This window comes from Globicephala melas, chromosome X (assembly GCF_963455315.2).
Source record: "Globicephala melas chromosome X, mGloMel1.2, whole genome shotgun sequence".
In the NCBI taxonomy this organism is placed as follows: Eukaryota; Metazoa; Chordata; class Mammalia; order Artiodactyla; family Delphinidae; genus Globicephala; species Globicephala melas.
The window spans coordinates 76,172,041-76,194,494 of record NC_083335.1 but is presented as its reverse complement, the minus strand read 5'-3'; the positions used below and the strand labels follow the sequence as shown (position 1 = coordinate 76,194,494).

Below are 22,454 nucleotides of genomic sequence, written 5' to 3'. Positions count from 1 at the left end.
CACCTACTCCTGTGATCAAGCCATCCCAAATGGGAGAAAAGCTTAAAAAAGTGATCATGGAGAAAAAGTAGGAAAAAAAATGGACTCTGGTACCAGACAAATCTGTGTTCAAATCCTGATACTTCTCTTACTATCTGTCTGTTTAACTCTGCACAAGTTATTTAACTTCTCTGAGCTTCAGTTTACATTTTTGGAAAATGGCAATAAGAATACTTAGCTTGAAAGGTTGTTTTGAAAACCAAATACAATCATCTATATAAAGCATCTTACATAGAGACTTGACACAGAGTAGGCACTGAGTACATGGAAATTATTATAAAAATAGGGTAAATTATTATGCGGTGGTGTGCCTGGTTTTCTCACTTGTAGGGTGGAGTGAATAAGAGTAAAGAAGAGCTACCCAGAAGGGGAAAGGGCATTACATCTTTTCTGTTACCTGGTACTTGTAGGCACTGAGTCAGCATTTACTCCAATGAACAAATGTTTATTTAAAAGGATTTGTACAGACATAACGCTCTTACTTTCAAAGAGAAGAGGAACCTTTTATATATTATGAACACACAGACGCTGTGGCAACTTAAAACTACAGCTAAGAAAGGAAGGAAAAATATCCCCCCTCCCCAGCCAGGAGCTAACACTTTTTCAGTCAGCCAGCCCCAATCCCTGTCCCTTAAGTTTGAGAGTGACTTGACTAGAGATGTGGCTTTGGAGGAGGGAAGAGCTGTAGGGCTTGGGGAGCCTGGTGCCTTTTCTTTTGAGAGGGAAATCCACCTACACAATCCACAGAAAAAGGGGTGGCCAAAAGCTGACCTGAGCTGAGGCTGCCTTAGAGAAGAGAGACTGGAGTAGAAATCCCACCTACCTGCATGTGTAAAGTGATTGGCATTCACTTGAATCTCAACCCACTACTCTGACCTCTAAGATATACCATTTGAGTAAGTGCCAGAGTAATGGTTTTGAACAAAAGTCGACACAAATGTCAGCCTGGGGCCTCTCCAGCCTAAGGCAGCCCCGATAGCAGAACCCTCAGACCAATGACTTAGGCAACGAGTTAGGCAGGACTTGTGGAGGGGGTCTGGCTCCCTGATTTCACTGTGGGGAACATCTGCTACTGATTTTCAAAAGCTAGGGTTTATTATGGGAGAAAAGCCCACAGATTTTAGGATCCCCAGACACATAGCCTGGTACCTGAGAACTTTAATATATCTGGGAAACTGCCAGGTGGTGGGGTGGTGAGCTCAATAATAACAGCCAGGCCTCCCAAATGAATATGAAAAAGGAGAGCTTGTCCAAGCTACCTCCGGGCCTTGAGGATGAGATGAGGTTGCGGGTGGGGCAGATAAATGCACCAAGCCTATTGAAAAGTCCAGCAAGAAGACTGTTGTCCCTTCAGAGCCTAAGGCAAAGGTACAGGGAGGGGGCACACTGGAGCCTTCACCTGAAACAAGATATGGGTCTCCCCAGGCCCTCAGGCCTTAGGCCCCAGGCCTCAGGCACAAGAGACAGAGAATCACATCTGGGACTTCCGCCCTTCCCTTAGCTCCAAACAAGGGCAGGGGTTGAAATGTGGGTGAGAGAGAAGGGATCTTTAGACACAACTGTCATTAGCACCTGAACCACATCTCTTCCTAAACCAGAAACTCCAAGAGCAAAAAGAAATAAGAGCAAAGTGAGAGAGGGGTTGTGCTTCCATCACATTAAATAGGAGACTTTGTAGAGGTGGGGAAGGGTTGTTTCACATGGAGACATCAATCACTCTGGCCAAGGGGAGGGGTTATGAGCAGCAGAGCTCTAAGTGTTCTCCCTCTTTTCATTCATCCTGCTTCCGTTTTGGCTTTTTGGGGTTCCTGGACCGACTCTTGGCTTTGCACAGAGGGCATATAGGTGCATTCCGGTGAATTTGTTGGTGACATGACAAGCAGGCCTGGTGGGGGGCACAAGACAAAGCAAGTTAGTGGTCAGATTCTTCTAGGCCATGGCTCATCTTTCCCAGGGGCCCCCACAAGCAATTGCGATTTCCCAACAGGAAGGAGCAAGACCCAAGCAGTGAGTCCCAAGTAGCAAGATCTGTGCTGGATGTAAGGGATGCAAAGGATATAAGGGAGTGAGAGTCAAAGAGGGGTACTGAGGAAAAATATCCAAAATTTGGCAATAAGGCAAAATGTGAATTGCATATTCATTAAGCATTATACTGGAGCATGGTCTAACAGGCTCACTCAAGGATTATTTAATTCTCTAGGACAGGTATCAATAAACTTTTTCTGTAAAGGCCAAGATAGTAAATATTTTGGACTTTCTTTTCAGGTCATATGATTTTAGTTGCAACTACTCAGCTCTAACTGCCTTACATAAAAGAAGCTATAGACAATACATAAACAAGCAGGCATGTGTGGGGGCCAATAAAACTTTATTTACAAAAACAGGGAGCAGGTCACACTTGGCCTATGGGTTCTGGTTTGCTGACCCTTGCCCTAGGAGAATGTCTCTTTGTTTGACTATTTACTACTTATTTAAAAAATTGAAGTATAGTTGATTTAAAATGTTGTGTTAGCTTCTGGTATACAGCAAAATGATATAGATGATAGATAGATAGATAGATAGATATTCTTTTCTGTTATGGTTTATTACAGGATATTGAATATAGTTCCCTGTGCTATACAGTAGGACCCTGTTGTTTATCTATTTTATACATAGTAGTCTGTATCTGCTAATCCCAAAAGCCTAATTTACCCCTGTCCCACCCCCTTTCCCCTTTGGTAACCATAAGTTTGTTTTCTATGTCTGTGAGTCTGTTTCTGTTTTGTAAATAAGTTCATTTGTATCATATTTTATATTTCACATATAAATGATATCATATGGTATTTGTCTTTCTCGGTCTGACTTACTTCACTTAGTATGATAATCTCTAGGTCCATGCATGTTGCTGCAAATGGCATTATTTCATTCTTTTTAATGGCTGAGTAGTATTCCATTGTATATATGTACCACATCACCTTTATCCGTTCATCTGTCGATGGACATTTAGGTTGCTTCCATGTCTTGGCTATTGTAAATAGTACTGCTATGAACATTGGGGTGCATGTACCTTTTTGAATTAGAGTTTTCCCTTGGATATGTGCCTAGGAGTGGGATTGCAGGATCATATGGTAACTTCCATACTGTTCTCCGTAGTGGCTGCACCAATTTACATTCCTGCCAACAGTGTAGGAGGGTTCCCTTTTCTCCACACCCTCTCCAGCATTTGTTATTTGTAGAATTTTTAATGATGGCCATTCTGACCGGTGTGAGGTGATACCTCATTGTAGTTTTGATTTGCATTTCTCCAACAATTAGTGATGCTGAGCATCTGTTCATGTGCCTATTGGCCATCTGTATGTCTTCTTTGGAGAAATGTCTATTGAGGTCCTCTGCCCATTCTTTGATGGGATTGTTTGTTTTTGTGTTATTGAGTTGTATGAGCTGTGTTTATATTTTGGGAACTAAGTCCCTGTTGGTCGCATCATTTGCAAATATTTCCTCCCATTCCTTAGGCTGGCTTTTCATTTTTGTTTATGGTTTCCTTTGCTGTGCAAAAGCTTATAAATTTGAATAGGTCCCATTTGTTTACTTTTGCTTTTATTTCTATTGCCTTGGGAGACTGACCTAAGAAAACACTGGTACAATTTATGTCAGAGAATGTTTTGCCTGTGTTCTCTTCTAGGAGTTGTATGGTATCATGTCTTACATTTAAGTCTTTAAGCTGTTTTGAGCTTACTTTTGAGTATGGTGTGAGGGAGTGTTCTAACTTCATTGATTTACATGCAGCTGTCCAGCTTTCCCAATACCACTTGCTGAAGAGACTTTCTTGTCTCCACTGTATATTCTTGCCTCCTTTGTCGAAGATTAATTGAACGTAGGTGAGTGGGTTTATTTCTGGGCTCTCTATTCTGTTCCACTGGCTATAAATACTTTTCCATTAAATAGTATACTATTTGACTATTTACTATTGATCAGGGCCCAGATGCTGTGACTTAATGTTGATAAGGCACAAATGGCTTTTGCCCAGTAGAGATGCAAATTATTTTTGTTACAAAGAAAAGGTAATCCTAAAGATTACAGTTTTATTTTCCTGTAGGACATTAACCTGTAGGACATTATTTTCCTGTAGGACATTAACCAGTTCTGGATTTAACATTGCAAACTTATTTTGGCATTCCTTTCTTTTCTTGACTATATAATTATCCGTTCCTCTAATGCTTCTGGAACCAGCTTTGTGATGCTGCTGGCTCCCTTGTTAATGACACACATTCACTATATATTTGTCCGAGTCACGTTTCTAACTTTCTGAAAATTATACTTTAGCAGAGCCTGCCAATCTCCCTGCATTCTAACCTCTCTGGGAATATGAGGCAACAAGACCAGTGGCTCTACTATAGCACACATACACACCACCCCTTCCTCTGTGTCCCAAGCGAAGGCTGTTTTAGGAAGACCCCAAATAAGTAAGGCCAAAGCCCCAGACCCAACCTTCCATGGGGCGGCTTGAGGATACCTTGCTTCCTCCACAGTCCATACCCAGCTCACTCACCTTCATAGGTGGGGGCTGCTGCCTGAAGGTGGCTGTCTGCCGAGTGTCCTGCTTCCTAGCCACTTGGAGTTGTTGGGCGGCAGCGGCTGCGGCGGCCAAGGATTCAGGGATTGGGGGCTCCTGAGGCTCCGTCTGCCACTCTGCTTTCTGCTTCTCAAAGTAACTTTGGAGATGAGAGACATTAGCTGGATCATTCTGAAAGCAAGGAGAACCTTGCCCCTCTTAAGGACTCCATGCTACAGAACGAAGGGGGTTAGGCTGTGGCTCACTGTAGGAAGTTCCTGCACCCTCTCCAGCCCAAGGCTCTTTTCCCTGGGTACCAGGCCCACTGTGTGTTGGGAAGGGTACTCCTCCTGCTCCTTGGCTCTGACAGGCCCAGAAAAATTTAAAAAATCCCAAAGCTAGCCAAGTCCTCAAAGGGCATTTGTCTGCCCTCCATCCCATGTTCCTTTGCAGTATTCCTATTAAGTGTTCTCAGGCCTCTGCTGGCATACCTCTAGGAATAAGAAGCTCACCACTTCCACAGGCAGCCTGCTCTACCTTAAGGAAGTATGTTCCCTTGTATTCCTTCTACTGAAATGAGCTCTGTGTCTCTGTAAAGTAAGCCTAGTTCTTAACTCTGGGTCTTAAGATAAAGTTCCAGGCTAGCCCCTGGAGGCCATGAAAGCTCACCCTTCTGTGTGTTCAAGGTTTCTGGACACCCCTTCTAGACCTTGACTTGGAAAGTGACCTCTTAAGAGTCACAGACACATACACACACAAAGAGTCATAGACATAGTCTTGTATTGTCAAAATTGCACAAGGAACTTTAAAAGCCATCTAGTAATTCTAGTCTAATCATCTAACAGCCCAACACAGAGACTTACCCAAGGTCATGCAATGAGTCGGCCACTGACAGGCCTGGGGCTAGGACTGGGTACCCTGACTTTCAGACCAGGCTTTATGTGTGTATATATATGTGTGTGTATATATACGTGTGTGTGTGTGTGTGTGTGTGTGTGTGTGTGTGTGTGTGTGTGTGTGTGTCTGTGGTGTATGTTGCAGGGACAGGAGGCAGGCAGCTTACTCCAAGGAGAGCTTCTCCTCCTCTTCACATAGGTCAGGGAGCCTCTGCAGGCCCAGAGTCATGCGCAGGGCATCCACATGTTCCTTCAGCGGCTTATACTCATCATGTAGCCGCCGGGTAGACTCTAGCAGCTTGTTTAGGTCATTCTCAGACTGTTTGATGGTGTTTTCCATCTGGAACACAGAGTGAGGCAAGCACAGAGAAAAGACTCCAAGATTCTCAGCGAGGCTGTACAGCTGAGTGGATAATAGCACAGGCTCCAGAGCCAAACCAATCTGTGATCAAGTCCTCAACCCACTATGTATTCTATGTGACTCTTGTCAAGCCTCAGTTTTTTCATCTGTATAATGGTGGTAACATTCATACCTACCTCATATAATCTTGGTGAAGATTCAACGATTGAATTCATATAAGCGCTCAGTACAGGGGCTAACACAGAGTAAAGGCTCAATTAGTGGTAGTTATTATTCAAATATAGCATCTTAGAGCTGGAATGGCCCTTAGAGTTCATGTAGTGCACCCCACCACCATTTTACAGATCAGAGAATTGAGACTCAGAGAGAAGTAACTTCCTCAGAGAAATGCTTCCTAGGAGCAAAGACTACATAAAGACTCAGGGCTTCTGCCTCCCAGACCAGTGGCTTTTCTCCTAGATCAGTGGTTCCCAAAATGCAGTTACCAGATCAGCAGCATCAGCGTCAACTGGGAACTCATTAGGAATGTAAATTCTCAGGCACCACCCCAGATATAAGCAATCAGAAATTCTGCGGTGAAGTCCAACAATCTGTGTTTTAACAGGCCCTCTAGGTGACTCATGAGGCATGTTCAAGTTGGAGATCCACTGGCCCAGATTTTCAGCCCCTCTGTGACTAATACCTTGTTTATTTCTCTATCCTTAGTTAGCTGGCAGCAGAACTGCCAACTCCTCATGAGACCCTGATATCCTGTGATCTTGTGACACAGACAATCCCAGGTAACTACTGTCCAAATTGCATTCATATTTCCTTTAAGACCCTAGGCCTGGCAATATCAGGAAGTAGATATTGCCACAGAAATGAGTCTCCCAAGAATAGAAACTTAGCTCCTTCAAACGTGATTTTAAAAAAAAATTCTCATTATCATAGGCTCTAAGGGTTGGAAAGGGCCTTACAGGTCAGCACCTCCAACCTCCCTCCTGGTGAAGGAATCACCAATACTGCAGCCCAGACAGGTGATCATTCAGACTCTGCTTTAATAACTCTATAAAGTGGGGGGCTTATCACCATAGCAGGCAGTTCATTCCCCACATTCCAAGGGTCTCCAAAAGAGAGACTGTAATGAGGGAGCCCCAGTTGGGTAGGCTGGCAGAGATGGTTTGTTTGGCTTAGTTGGAAGCTTTGGAGCCCTAAATTTAAGTTAGATCCCCAAGGCACCTGCCTGCTCTGCTTTTCCCCAAGGCTAGCTCTCAACTTCTAGACTCCCAGAATGAGAGCACATCAGTGCTGAGTGAGACCTCAGAGGTGACTGAATTCCTCTCATGGTACAGAAAAGGAAAATGAGGCCCCGAGAGAAGAAGGAACTTGTCCAGTGATATACAGTCGATCAGTGACAGAGCCAGGGCTGGATCTCAGAACTCCTGGATTCTTCCATTTCACCATAGCCTGATGCCTACTCCCCCAAATCGGCCACAGCCATATCTCAAGGAGAGTCCACAGCACTCACCACTGCCTATTCCTCCTCAAAGGGCCCAGAAATAGGCTTCAGGCAGCCAGCCACATACCACATTGATATCAGCGTGGATCAGTCGGAGTTCCTCCACATGGGCCATTTTCTCCTGTAGCAGGAGGTCCATCTCCTGCTTGTATTCCTTCAGGTGCCTCTCCTCTGATTCAAGGGCCTCAAACTCAGCCTTCAAACGGGTCTTGATCTTTTCCATCTGCAGGGTCTTGTTCCTGCCATTCCCCCAAAGGAGGAAACAGACCAGCAGGAGAAGGCAGGAAAAGGGAAATGGAGTACAGAGTTAGGGAAATGGAGTACAGAGTTAGAGAAATGGAGTACAGAGTTAGGCTCTGAGCCAGGGCTATCTTGTTAAGCCATCTTTCTAAGCTTCCCTCTCTTCAGGCAGAGGCAGCCTGAAGCCGTCCCCACAAAGGCAGGAGATTCTTTCTTCTAAGCTAAAAGCTCAGTGGGTCTTGAATGGGGATGATTTTGTTCCTTGATGGAGCATTTGAAAACATGGGGCAGGTTTTAGCTGTTAGATTTATTCAAGGGAGAGCACTACTGGCATTTAGTGGATATGGGCCAGAAATGCTAAACAGCCTCTCAAGGCACAGGAAAGTCCCACATCACAAATAACTCCCACCCAAGATGCCAACCATGACCTCTTGAGAAACTCTAGAGCAGCACTATCCAATAAATTTTCTACAATGATGGAAATTTTCTGTATCTATGCTTTCTAATACAGTAGCCACTAGGCACATGAAGCTACTGAGCATTCAAAATATGGCTAGTGCAACCGAGGAACTGAATTTTGAATTTTATTTAATTTTACTCAGTTGATTAAAATTAAGTTTAAACAGCCACATGGGGATAATGGCTCTCATATTGGACCACACAGCTCTATAGGGTCCCCTCATCAGTTCCAGAAGAGGCAGGAGACGGGAAGAACTGCAGCTCATTTCTTTTCCTAGAAAGCATAAAACCTATTTCTGGTTGTTAAATCCCAATTGCATACCCTCTGGCTCAGTAATCCCACACCTAGCAATTTATTCTAAGGAAATAAGTCAAGGAAGCAAAAAGTTAATACACAGGGATATGCTTTCTGGTCTATGGGCAAAATTGGAATATTTGGCAGCCACTAAAAGGCATCATTATGAAGACTTGTGACATGGAAAATGTTGAAGATACTCCATGAAAAGGTATATACACTAGGATTGCAATTTCAAAATACACGTGCATGTGACTAAACAAAAGGAATTGGCAAGAGTACAGTTTCAAGGATCTTTGAGACCACTGAAGCCTGCCTAAGTGAAAGAGCCACAAAACTTTGGAAGGAAGCCCCTCTAGGGCACACTGATGCCCTCCCACTCACTCTCTACTCTCTGGTTCTCAGGTTCTGTCTAGCCATCATCCATTACTCAGATTAGGCATCTCCTTTATTCTGCCTCAGTAGCTGGCTTTCTCCTCTGCCCCAGCCCATCCCATGGTTACTCTTGCTCCACACCCTGGCCTCCGGCCTCTGACCTCAGCCTGCTTCTGTGTTCATTCTCTCTCCTTTCTTCAGCATTGCCTGTGGCTCCTGCCTCAAGAGGTGGCCCTCAATGGCACAGAACCACAGAAAGAATTATGTAAGGTGGGTAGGATGACAGGCGAAATTTTTCTTTCAATATTCAAAATTTTCTTTTCAAGTTATTATATTGCTTTTACCTTAGAAAAGGTTAAAAGGATGGGTGTTATTATCCCATCTGTAAAGAAGGAAATTGGGAGTTCAGGATGGTAAGTTGCAGTAAATGGGATGTTGTGATTTGAACCCAGGGCTCTCTAACACCACCCACTACTCCACACTGCCTGACTGGGGTTACCCAGACTAAGGGGCGTAAACATATTGAGGGTTCTCGGTATACCTGTTCAACTGCCTTGCAGAGGGATGATAGTGATTTGTACTGGTCAGTTAATCCACTACTTAGAGCCCCCTCCCATCTAGACTTCTATTCTCTTCCTCTAGATTGCATACAGTGCAGTCTAAACTTCACCTAGCCCTACCCCAATTTACAGATGGGAAAACTGAGATTCAGAGTGATATAGTGTCTCACCCTGACTCATACAGCCAGTTTGTGGCACTGCTAGGCCTAGAACCCATTTCTGCAGGCAGAGCCATAATTTGAAAGGAACATGGGCTTTAGATTCAGACGTGGGTATGATTCCTGGTTCTGCCCCTGACTAGCTATTTGCCCTTGGACAATAAGAATAACAACTATATTTATAGTTTAATTATATTCATTGAGCACCGATTATGCACCAATTATAGAAGGCTTGAAGATACATTCATTCAACAAATACTTATGGAACATTTATCACGTGCCAGCCACTGTACTAGGTGCTAGAGATAGAGCAGAGAACAGGACAGCCTGTGGACAGGAATCTTCATCTAATGAGGAAAACAGACCCTGAACACATGTAAAACTAAGTGATAAGTAATATGGTTGAAATGCAGAATGCAATGGAAGGACACACCAAAGGGTTCTAACATAGTCTGAGGGGCACTGTAGTCAAGGGGGCTGTCACAGGAAGCTCCCCTGAGAAACTGAGAATGTGACATCTAAGCTAAGACCTGGAGAATGGGTCGGAGGTAGATGGTGGGTAGCAGGTAGACATACAGGAGAGCAGTCCAGGCAGAGAGAATACTATTTGCAATGGCCCTAGAACAGAAAAGAATGTGGCACATTAGAGGAACTGAAAAAAGGTCAGTGTGGCTGGAACACCTACTGCAAGTGGGTGTGTGTGTGTGTGTGTGTGTGCGCGCGTGCGTGTGTGTGTGTGTGTGTGTGTGTGTGTGTGTGTGGTGGGAGTTGTCTGAGATGAAACTAGGGAAGTTGCCAGAACACAACCTGGAGATTGAGATGAGGAGCGAGTACTTTTATCTTCAGGAGAAGGGGGAATCATTGTAGAACTTTAAGCAGCAGGAGTGACATAATCGGATTATCTCTTTTCACTTCTCTCAGCCCTGGTCTCTTCATCAGTAACACAGGAATGATAATAGCACTTACCTTACAGGTTCTTTGCTGAGGGCTAAATGAGCTAAGACATGTAAAGTCCCCAAGCAGAGTATGTGGCACGTGGTGAGCAGTCAACCAATGATAGTACCTATCCCTCCCCACACTGCCCAACTCTTCTGCTATGGTTATCTCCTTTACCACAGTGGTTTAAATTTTGTTATAAAGAGCCTACAATGGGTAGGATGTGTGTATAATGTGTGTGTGTGTGTGTGTGTGTGTGTGTGCATATGCATGTGTGCACATGTACTAGCATGAGTAGCAAGGTATATTACCACTTATTAAGACTATAATAATAATCATTAACATAAGTCACCTCGTAATGTCAGTATGAATAATGGCATTTTATAGGGCTGGCCCAAGACTTCCTAATTTGTGATCAATTCAGTTAAGATGCTAGCGACTACTACTAAATGAAATCAGGGGTGAGAGGTCTCTCTCACTGACACTTCATAGAAATCAACATAGTACATCTTTCCCTGCTTGGATGAGTGCCTTTTATCTAATCCTCCCTCCTCCATCCATGTCCAATTCTGCTTATAGACAACCCCATGTTGTCGGGCAGGGGACACTGCAATCCCAGATTAAGTCAAAATAAACCAAAGGTTTTCACCTGGTGGGGTCACAGTTAAAGTGCTGCCTGGAACTGGAAAATCAAAGGCACAAAGTCTTCCTCAAAAGCACCGTGGTATTTCCTCTTCTTCAGGAGTAAGGCTGTCACCAGCAAAATGGCAGCTTTATCCTTTGGGTATGAGGGCCAGGGAGGCCACAATCCAAGGTGTTTTGGAGCCTTTTCCTATTGTCCACTGTGGCAAGAAATGGCAAGGACTAGGGACCCTGACTAAGGGGCAGAAGGGCTAAGACTCCTCGTTATGAGAAAGAAGCAGGGTTATGAAGATGGAGTTCAGAAATAGCCTCTATTTACTGCTATTTCTGAAGTCAGTTTCTCAGGGGCTGGCGGGGAGCCCGGCCCATGCTTTAGTGGAGGGACAGCGGTGTCACTGCAGCCTTTGACGGTACCACTGTTACCTCTCAGCAGTGGTTTACCAAGGGCCGGGCAGTGAGAGCAGTCCACCTCAGGTGCGGAAAATAAAGAGGTGCATTGTGTGCAGAGAAATAAAAAAAAAAAAAGAACCAATTAAAGTTGGTCTGCTCTTTATTATCACCATGCACTGACAAGTCTAAACAATGTCCACTGAAGGACATCTGGACTGATTCCAGTTTTTGGCGATTATGAATAAAGCTGCTATGAATATGCAACTACGAGTTTTAGTGTGACCGTAAGTTTTCATTTCTCTAGGATAAATGACCAAGACTGCAATTGCTGGTTTGTGTGGTAATTGCATGCTTAGTGTTTTTTTTTTTTTTTTTTTTTTTTTTTTTTCGGTACGCGGGCCTCTCACTGCTGTGGCCTCTCCCGCCGCGGAGCACAGGCTCCGGACGCGCAGGCCCAGTGGCCATGACTCACGGGCCCAGCCGCCCCGTGGCATGCGGGATCCTCCCGGACCGGGGCACGAACCCGCGTCCGCTGCATCGGCAGGCAGACTCCCAACTACTGCGCCACCAGGGAAGCCCCATGCTTAGTTTTTTGAGAAACTGCCAAACTGTTTCCCAGAGCGGCTGTACCGTTTCACATGCCCGCCAACAATATATGAGTGATCTAGTTCCTCTATGCAGCCAGCCATTTTGCTTGAACTGTTTTAAAAGGTATATGGTGATACCTCAAAGTGATCTTAATTTGCATTTCCCTAGTGGCTAGTGATACTGAACATCTTCTCATGTACTTATTTGCCATCTGTATGTCCTTTTCCAAAAAATGTCTGTGCATGTCTTTGGCCCATTGGACTGTTTGTTTACTCAGGGCTGAGTATTGAGAACTCTTTATGTGTCCTAGATATGAGTGCTTTGTCAGATATGAGGTTTGCAAATATTTTCTCCCATTTATTAGCTTGCCTTTTCATCCTCTTAACCAGGTCCTTAGCAGAACACTTAAAACTGTTTTTTTGATGAAGTCCTATATATATATATATATATATATATATATATATATATATATATATATATATATATATATATATATATATATATATATATAGGACTTCATAATATATATATATATATTATGGATAATGCTCTGGTGTCATGTCTAAGAGTCTTCACTAAGCTCTAGGGTCTGCAAATTTTCTCCTATGTTATTTTTTTGCTTATGGATATGCAATTGCTTCAGTACCGTTTGCTATAAAGACTGTCCTTCCTTTGTCGGATTACTTTTGCACCTCTGTCAAAAATCAGTTGGCCATACTGTGTGGGTCAATTTCTGGATTCTCAATTTTGTTCCAATTACCTATGTGTCTGTCCCTTTGTCAGTATCACACAATCTTTTTTTTTTTTTTTTTTTTTTGTGGTACGCGGGCCTCTCACTGTTGTGGCCTCTCCCGTTGCGGGACGCGCAGGCTCAGCGGCCATGGCTCACGGGCCTAGTCGCTCCGCGGCATGTGGGATCTTCCCGGACCGAGGCACGACCCCGTGTCTCCTGCATCGGCAGGCGGACTCTCAACCACTGCGCCACCAGGGAAGCCCAGTATCACACAATCTTAATCACTGTAGCTATATAATAAGCTTTGAAATCAGGAAGAGTGATTTCTCCCATTTATTTTTATATCTCAAAATACTTTTGGCCATTCTAGTTCTTTTGCCTTGCCATATAAATTTTAGAATAATTTTGTCTATATCTACCAAAAATCTTTCTGGCATTTTGATGGGAATTTTATTAAATTTGTACGTCAGTTTGGGAGGATTGGCATCTTTACTATATTGACTCATCTTCCAAACCCTGGATACAGTGTCTCTCTCTATTTAGATCTCCTTTGATTTGTTTTATTAGCATTTTGTAGTTTTCAGCATAAAAGTCCTATGCATCTTTTGTTAAATCTTTGTTTCACTTAGGTATTTCATGTTTCTGAGTGCTTGTAAGTGGTTTCATGTTTTGTAATTATAGTTTCCACATGCATATTTGCTATTTGTTTTTAATGCTGATCTTACATTCTGCAATCTTGCTGACTCACGTATTAGATGTAGGAGTTTTTTGGTTTTTTGTTTTGTTTTTGACTTATCAGGATTCCCTACATAGACAAATCATGTTATCTGCAAACGAAAACAGTTTTATTTCTTCCTTTCCATCTTGTACGCCTTTTATTTACTTTCCTGCCTAATTGTCCTGCCTAAAACCTCTAGTGCTATATGGACTAACGGTGCTGAGAGTGGACATCCTTGCCTTGCTCGTGATCTACGTAGGACAGCATTCATTCTTTGACAAGTAAGTGTATTGTTAGCTAGCTGAAGGGTATTTGTAGATGTACTTTATCAAGTTGAGAAAGTCCCCCCACCCCCATTCCTAGTTTTTAAAAGAGATTTTATCATAAATATGTGCTGACTTTTGTCAAGTGCTTTATCTGTATCAATTGACATAGTCATGCGATTTCTCTTCTTTAGCCTTTTGATGTGATAAATAATATTGATTGATTTTTGAATAACAAACTAACCTTGCATCTCTGGAATAAACCCCTCTTGGTCATGGTGTCAATTCTTTTTTAATATATTGCCGAATTCTATTTGCTAATACTTTGATAACGATTTTTACATCTACAATCATGAAGGATATTAATTTATAATTTTCTTGTATTGTCTTTGCCTGAAATTGTTTCAGGGTATTAAGGGCTTCATAAAATAAATGGAGATGTGTTCTTTCCACTTCTGCTTTTTGGAGAGACTGTTAAGAAATAGGGTTAATTCTCTTTAACCATTTGTTAGAATTCTCCAGTGAAACCAAATGGGCATGGAGGTTCTGCTTTTGGGGGTTGTTACTTTACAAATTTAATTTTCTAAATAGTTTCAGGGTTATTCAAATTATCTATTTTATATCAGGTGAGTTGTGGTAGTGTTTTTTGAGAATCGGTCCATTTCATGTAACTTGTTTAATTTACACGAGTAGAGTTGTTCATAGTATTCCTTTGCTATTCTTTTGAAGTCTGTGGGGTTGGTAGTGACATTTTCTGTTTCATTCCTGATGTCTGTAATTTGTGTCTTCTCTCTTTTTTCTTGGTTAGGGTTGCTAGAGGTTTTTCAATTTTATGTATTTTTTCAAACATTAAGCTTTCTGTTTCATTGATTTCCCTACTTTTCTTTCTGTTTTTAATCATCAATATCTGCTCTTATCTGTATTATTTCCTGTTTTCTGCTTCCCTCGGTGTTATTTTGCTCTTCTTTTCTAGTTTCTTGAGGTAGGAGCTTAGATTATTAATTAGAGGCATTTCCTCTGTTCTAAAGTAAACATTGGTGCTAAAAATTTCCCTTTCACCACTGCTTCTGCATCATCCCATTTTGATATGTTCATTTTTCATTTTGATATGTTTCATTTTCACTCAGTTCAATGTATTTTTATTTCACTTGAGACTTCATCTTTGAAACATGCGTTATTTTAGATTTTTTTTATTATTATCTTTTTCCTGGTATTTTTTCTGACTTCTTGATTTCTAGTTTGACTTTATTAATGCCAGAGAACACACTGTATTTCCTGTCTTTTAAATTTGTTAAGAATTTTTTTTTGTATCCCAGAATATGGTCTATCTATATTGGTATATGTTCCATGGACACTTGAAAAGTATGTGTATCCTGTTGTTGGGTGGAATGTTCTATAAATGTTAATTAGATCCTGTCATTGATGGTGTTGTGGAGCTCTATACCCTTGCTGATTTTCTGTCTAGTTCCATCAAATGATAGACGTATGTTAAAGACCCCAGCTATAATTGTGGCTTTGTCTATTTCTTCATTTGGTTCTGTCAGATTTGCCTCTCATATTTTACAGTTCTGTTGTTGGTGTATACCCATTTAGGACTGCTAGGTCTTCTTGGCAGACTGACACTTTTGTCATTATCTAATGTACCTCTCTGTGCCTAGTAATTTTCTTTGCTCTGAAGTCTACTTTATCTGATATTAATATATCCATTCCTGCTTTCCTTGGATTAATGTTTCCATGGTATATCTTCTTTCATTATTTCAACATACCTATATCTTTATATTTGAAGTGAGATTCTTGTAGACAGCACATAGACGGTCATATTTTTTAATCATCTTGGCTGACCAGTATTTGGATTGCAATATTTAGGCCATTTATACCCGGTGTACTTATTGATAAGTTAGAACTTAAGTGTATCATTTAATTTTTGTTTACTATTTGATCTCTCTCTTATTCGATTCTCTGTTTCCTTTTTGCTGCCTTCCTATCTTTAATTGAATGTGTTTTGGAATTACATTTTACCTATACTGTTTTTAAGTGTATCTCTTTCTATAGTTTTTTCAGTGGTTGCTCTAGGTATTATATTTCATAATTTATCATAGTCTTCTGTGTCATCTTTTTATTAGGGTGAGTGAAGAGTAGAAACATTACCTCCCTTTTTGCCCCCTTTACCCTCCACCATTTATAATATAACTATCTGAAATATTTCTCCTACATAAGAGTTATGTTTGTAGAGAACCATATTACTGCTTCCACCATCAGAAATGATTTAGAAAACTAAACAGGAGAAGGAAAATGTAATGTATTTTAATTATATTTTTACTCTTTCTCTTGGTTTTTCTTCCTTCCTGATATTCCATGTTGTCTTCTTTTAGGAAAGATTCCTTTAGCTATTATTATTTTAGGGTAGATCTGCTGGTGACAGATTCCCTTAGTTTTCTTCATCTGAGAATGTCTTAATTTATTCCTCATTCTTGATGGATATTTTTGCTACATGTAGTATTTGCGGTTGATAGTTCTCTTCTTTCAGGACTTGAAAAATCTTGTGCCACTTCCTTCTGGCCTCTATATTTTCTGATGAGAAATTCACTGTCATTCAAACTATTTTCACCTATAGGTAAGGTGTAATTTCTCTTTGACTTGTTTAAGGCTTTCTTTGTCCCTAGTTTTCAGACATTAACCATGATGTGTCTTGGTGTGGATTTCTATGAGTCTATCCTCTCTGAATCACTTGGCGTATATCTCTTGACGAATCTGGAGAGTCTCCAGCCATTATTTCAAATATTTTTAAATTTCACCCTCTTTTTTCTCTGTAGATAAGGCCTCTCTGTTGTGTAATTCCTCTTCCTTCCTTCCTTATGCCTTCCTTCCCTTTTATCCCCATTTCCTACACCATTTACGCCCCACATAGGCAACCATTCAAAACTACTTAATGCCTATTTATTGTGTTGCATGTGCTCTTCTAAATGGTAAATTATTGATGTATATTAAGGAGAGAAAAGGAGAGGAAGGAGGAGAGGGAGAGGGAAAGAGAGTGTGTGTGTGTGTGTGTGTGTGAGAGAGAGAGAGAGAGAGAGAGAGAGATCTAGAGAGTGTGAGCGTTATGGACTGAATCGTGTCCCTCCAAAATTCATATGTTGAAGCCCTAATCCCCAATGTGAGTATGTTTAGAGGGGGGCCTTTAGAGAGGTAATTAAGGTTAAATGAGGTCATAAATGTGGGACCCTAATCCAATTGGACTGGTGCCCTTTGAAGAAGAAGAAGACACACCAGAGGTTGCCTCCTCTCTGTCTCTACATGCACAGAGGAAAGGCCATGTGAAGACATAGCAAGAAGGCAGCTGACTATAAGCCAGGAAGAGAGCTCTCACAAGAAAGCAAATTTTCTTGCACTTTGACCATGGACTTCTAGCCTCCAGAACTGTGAGAAAAGAAATGTCTGTTGTTTAAGCCACCCAGTCTGTGGTATTTTGTTGTGGAAGACTGAGCAGATTAACACAGATTTTGGTACCATGAAGTGGGGTACTACTTTAATAAAAACCTAAAAATGTGGAAGTGTATTTGGAACTAGATGAGGAGTAGAGGCTGGGAGAGGTTTCAGGCGCATGCTAGAAAAAGCCTATATTGCATTGAAGTGACTGTTGGTAGAAACATGGACATTAACGATGCTCCTGGTGAGGTCTCAAAGAGAAAAGAGGAACGTGTCATTAGAAACTGGAGAAAAGGTGATCCTTATTATAAAGTGGCAAAGAATTTGGCTGAATTTTGTTCTAGTCTTCTGTGGAAGGTAGAGCCTGTGAGCAATGAAATTAGATATCTAGCTGAGGAGATTTTTACGCAAAGTGGTGAATGTGAAGCTCAGCTGCTTATAGTAAAATGCAAGAGTAGAGAGAGAAACCAGCAGAATCATTAAGCAAGATGAACCAGAACTTGAAGATTTGAAAAATTCTCGTTCTATCCATATTGCAAAAAATATAAAGCATCTTCTGGAGAGAACACCAAGGATGTGGCTAGAAAACCACTCCTTGAGGAGATTACTCATTATTTTAATTAGGTATCTCAGCAGAAGTCAGGAACAGAGATGGGATTATACAAGCACAGGCACTGTCAGCATGGACCAAGGGGAGCAGAGGGAGGATGAAATAAAGGAAAGTTTTTGGAATCTACAAGGCAGGACAATAGAGTTACTTAGCTGCAAACATGCTTCATCCTTCAAGTAAAGGAAAGAATGACACCAAAGGTGATTAAGAGATCATCAGGGCTGCCATTCCCACCATTGGGTCTAGACCTAACAGGCCCTGGGGGCAAGGCTGTTGCCTCCTCAGTTTCAGTAGGACAGGCTTCCCCTGACTAGTGCCTCAGGAGAAAGGCAACAGCAAAGGGCTGTGAGGGTGGGGGTGATACTGCCCAAAGCATCCAGCCAAAGATTATTCTCCAGTCTGAAAAATCTAATGAAATTTGCCTTGCTAAGTTTTGCACTTTCTTGGGATCTATCATCCCTCTCTTCTTTCTGGTTTCTCCCTTTTCAAAAGGGAATGCCTATCCTATGCTTGTCCTATTACTATACTTGGGAAGCAGATCATTTGTCTGGTTTCACAGCTGGAGGGGAATTTCGCCCTTTGGATGAATCATAACTCACGTCTCATCCAAACCTAAATTAGGTGATATTTAGATGAGACTTTTGACTGGACATAGGTTCTGGAGCACATTAAGACATTTGGGGCTGTTGGGAAGGGATGAATGAATTTTGCATGTGAGAAAGACATGCATTTGGTGGGAGGCATAGGGAGGAATGTTATGGAATGCATTGAGTCCCCTAATATACATATGTTCAAGCCCTAACCCGCAAAGTACTTTGAGGGAACTTTCAGGGAGGTATAAGGTTAATCTCCAAAATATTTGGAGAGAGAATTTTAGGGAGGTGTAAGGTTAAATGCGGTCATCACAGTAGAGCCTTAATCTGGTTGTATTGACGTCCTTATAAGTAGAGGAAGGGACGCATGAGCTCTTTCTGTCTCCACACAAGACCAGAGGAATGGCCAAATGAGGACACGGGGAGGAAGCAGCCATCTACAAGACAGGAAGAGAGCCCTTACCAGAAATCAAAATTTCTGGTATCTATATCGTGAATCTCTAGCCTCCAGAATTGTGAGAAAATAAATGTCTGCTATTTAAGCCACCCAGAATGTGTTATTGCTTTGTGGCAGAATAAGCTGACTAATACACGTGTGCCTGGGCACACGCGTGCGTGCACACACACACACACACACACACGCACACACACGGTATAGACTAATGATAACATATAGTTTTCACATGGCACTCTGATGTTAAGATACAGGATTCCTTGCTTCTAAGTGTGGTCATCCACCACATTTTACCTGTCCACCCTTCCAAGGATAAACTCTCACTTTGTTTCTATATCCCCCCTCCACAAACAATACTTTGATGAATTTTCTTGTACCTGTCTGAGTAAATTTAGGGGGCTATATCCCAGGAGTGGGAAATCTGGCGCACAGGTAACGTGTATTCTTATTTCATGTAAGCAGTGCCAATTTGCTGTGCAAGATGGCTACACCATTTCACACTCCCACCAGTAGTGCATGAGGGCACCTGTTATCTGTGCTTGTACTCAGAAAGGAGGAACAATGGGGAAGCTTAGGGGATGCCCCAACTGGAGACCTGTAACAGAATGCACCCTGAGCTGGTCTCATTTCTCTCTTAAACAACCTCTGCCTGACTCACCCAGCAGCTCTATCTTACCACCATCAAGATCTGATTAAGAGCTTTGACTAGTTATTGCTGCTCTGCCCACCCCCATGCCCCATCCCTGATCTCTGGGGGTTAAATAGAATTTTATCTGGAGCTCTCTGTATGTATTTGGGCATTTTCAGTGAAGCCAAGCCCTTGGCACAGGCGGCAGACAAGTGATTCACATACAGCCAGTGGGACTCACAGACCAATGTGGGTAGGACCTGAGCACATGTGACTCTCCAGGCTGGGAGGGACCTTCAAAGGCATCTATCGTCCCTTTGCCAACCACTGCTTAAGTGCTTTCTATAACATCACTTCCAAGTGTTCAATTAGGCCTTCCTTGAACAACGTAGTCACAGAGCTCTCACTATTTCTCTAGACAATCCATTCCTTCTATAGGCAGCTCCAACAATTTGAAAACCCTAGGGTCACACAGAACACAGATCAGATGCTCCTTGTCCCCCCCACCTTATTCATTTTCCCCCCGTCCATAATAATAGAACCTCTGATTTTCATCTGGGCATGTGACACCTTGACTAAGGGCTGTATTTCCCTCTCTCCTTTGCAGCTGTTTGTGGCCATGTGACAATGTTCTGGCCAGTGGGATGAAAACACATGTGATATGTGCAACATCTAGGCTGTGACCCTAAAGGGAAGGAGTGTGACATTCACTTCTCCTTTGCCCTCTTCCCACTGCCTAACATGTATACACAACATCAAGTCATCTTCAACCCTGTAGATGAAGGCTACACCCTGCACATGGTGAAGCAACAATATAAAAAGGGCCTGAGTCCCCAACATGGAATAACCACACAACCCACAGGTCACTTGTTCCCAGACTGATAATGTGAGAGGGAAGTGAACTTCTGTCTTGTTTTAACCACTGTTAATTTGGAAGCAAGTTGGATTAGCTTTACCAATAAACATCCCAGTTAATTGGCTACTGTATTTAATTGAATCTAAAATGCCATTGGACATAGGGTACACATTATCTTATGGACTACTAAGAGAAAAATGCTACCTATTATATTATGACAAAATGTTTTCTTTTAATTTAAATGTTCATTTAATAGTTTTTGAAAGAGCTCTGGTAGACTGATTTAAGACACTATTTTTTTAAATTAATTAATTAATTAATTTATTTTGGGCTGTGTTGGGTCTTCGTTTCTGTGCAAGGGCTTTCTCTAGTTGTGGCAAGTGGGGGCCACTCCTCATTGTGGTGCGTGGGTCTCTCACTAGCGCACCCTCTCTTGTTGCGGAGCACAGGCTCCAGACACGCAGGCTCAGTAGTTGTGGCTCACGGGCTTAGTTGCTCCGTGGCATGTGGGATCTTCCCAGACCAGGGCTTGAACCCATGTCTCCTGCATTAGCAGGCAGATTCTCAACCACTGCGCCACCAGGGAAGTCCCTAAGACACTATTTTAATCAGACTTTTCTATTCTGAGTCATTTTTCATACACAATAACTTTTTATTTCAAGGGAAAACCATGATGAACTTGTTTTGAAGATACTTTAAATGTCAATTAAACTCAACACATACAGTGATAATCATGCACATAATTCAATTGAAGGGATGATAATATGAACAGCCATGGCCAAGTTCACATGTGCTCATGCGTGAACAGTAACACAATTCCCTCTTGGCCAATGGCAGTTGTAAGGTAGAATTGTATTTAACACACATCCTGACTTTAGATTTTTAAAATATAAAATATGTGTGTATTAAATGGTGAAATCTGGTCCTTTAAAACCAAATTTGGGGAATAACTTTCACTTCCACTCTAGTCAAGATAGAGTAACAGGGACCAGATTTACCCACCTGTGCAAAATAACTAAAAGCAAAACAAACAAAAACACCAAGACAAAATATATGAAAAAAACTCAAGTCATTGGACATCAGGCAAGTAAGGTCAGTGATCTCTGAGAGGTGGAAAAGCTTAGATGAGCCTGAAGATTGCCCCATCCTACTGCCTAGAGAAATATTCTAGACTGCAAGACAGGGACGGGGAACTCAGACAGAGCCTGGGCATCTCCCTCAATTGAGGAAATGGAGATATGAGTCTGGAGAAGCCAAGAAACCTGGAGTTCACAGGAAAGAGTTTTGGAGAGGGGAGACCTGTGTAGAGAGAGAATGTTTACAATTTTCAGAGGCTCCCCCTCAAGTACTCACTGAATTATTGATCAGCACATGTGTGTAAGGAAACTAACTACCTGAAGCCAAGGAAAGAACCACCTCAAAGCATTTGAGAAAACAGTGATCAGAGCCCACAAAGGGCTGATAATAGTTTTGCTTTCACTTTACAGGTAAATAAAGCAAAGAAAAAACAAAAAATGAAAAAAAAACCACAAAAAGAACCCACCACTACTTTGCTTATGACCTATAATGAAACTGTAAGCAACTTTCAAGCAAGGAACAGATTGATTAACAGATCAACTATTACATGAACTCTTGCTTTCAATATTCATTGCACAATTATCATTCTTCTCCTCCCTTTTCACTTCATGTTGTTTTAGTTATTTTTTTACCCATGGTTTTACCTCATGTTATTTCACTTTTTATTTTTTCATGTCCAGTTTTTTCTGTGTCACTTCATGATGGTCATAGTCATACTTTGTATTGGTAGGACTGTGTTTAGATACAACTCAGGTTCTTCTGACTCTGCCTGTGTCTCTTAATATCACTGTTCATTATCTGTAGTTATTGCAGCAGCTATGTGAACTAACTTTGCCAGGTACATTCAAAAGCTATGGAACAGGAATAATTTTCCAAAAATGAAGTTCATTAAATACTGTATTAGTGTCTTAAGAGACTTCTTCAGAATCACTCTCCATGGAAATCTTGTCTAACCTGAGGGTCTCCAGTGTCCTCATTCAACTTAAGTTTGAAAATGAACAAGTGATATGGCCCCAAGGTGGCTTCCAGAATAAAAGATTATAGGTTATAAATGTGTGAAATCAAATGACCTTTGCAATGCTACTGACATCTATACCTCCATCATCTGGACCTTAAAAATAATAGACA

General features: G+C 41.7%; 1 protein-coding gene across 1 annotated transcript; it reads right to left on the bottom strand.

The window, feature by feature from the left end:
- Nucleotides 1–476: 476 nt before the first annotated feature.
- LOC132594506 (zinc finger C4H2 domain-containing protein-like) lies at nt 477–7,561 on the bottom strand. The gene is made up of 4 exons (XM_060292285.1): nt 7,393–7,561; nt 5,634–5,806; nt 4,568–4,730; nt 477–1,924 (listed from the first exon to the last, which is right to left on the bottom strand). The coding sequence occupies exons 1-4, from the start codon at nt 7,546–7,548 to the stop codon at nt 1,811–1,813; spliced, it is 606 nt and encodes a 201-aa protein (XP_060148268.1). The 5' UTR covers nt 7,549–7,561; the 3' UTR covers nt 477–1,810.
- Nucleotides 7,562–22,454: the final 14,893 nt, after the last annotated feature.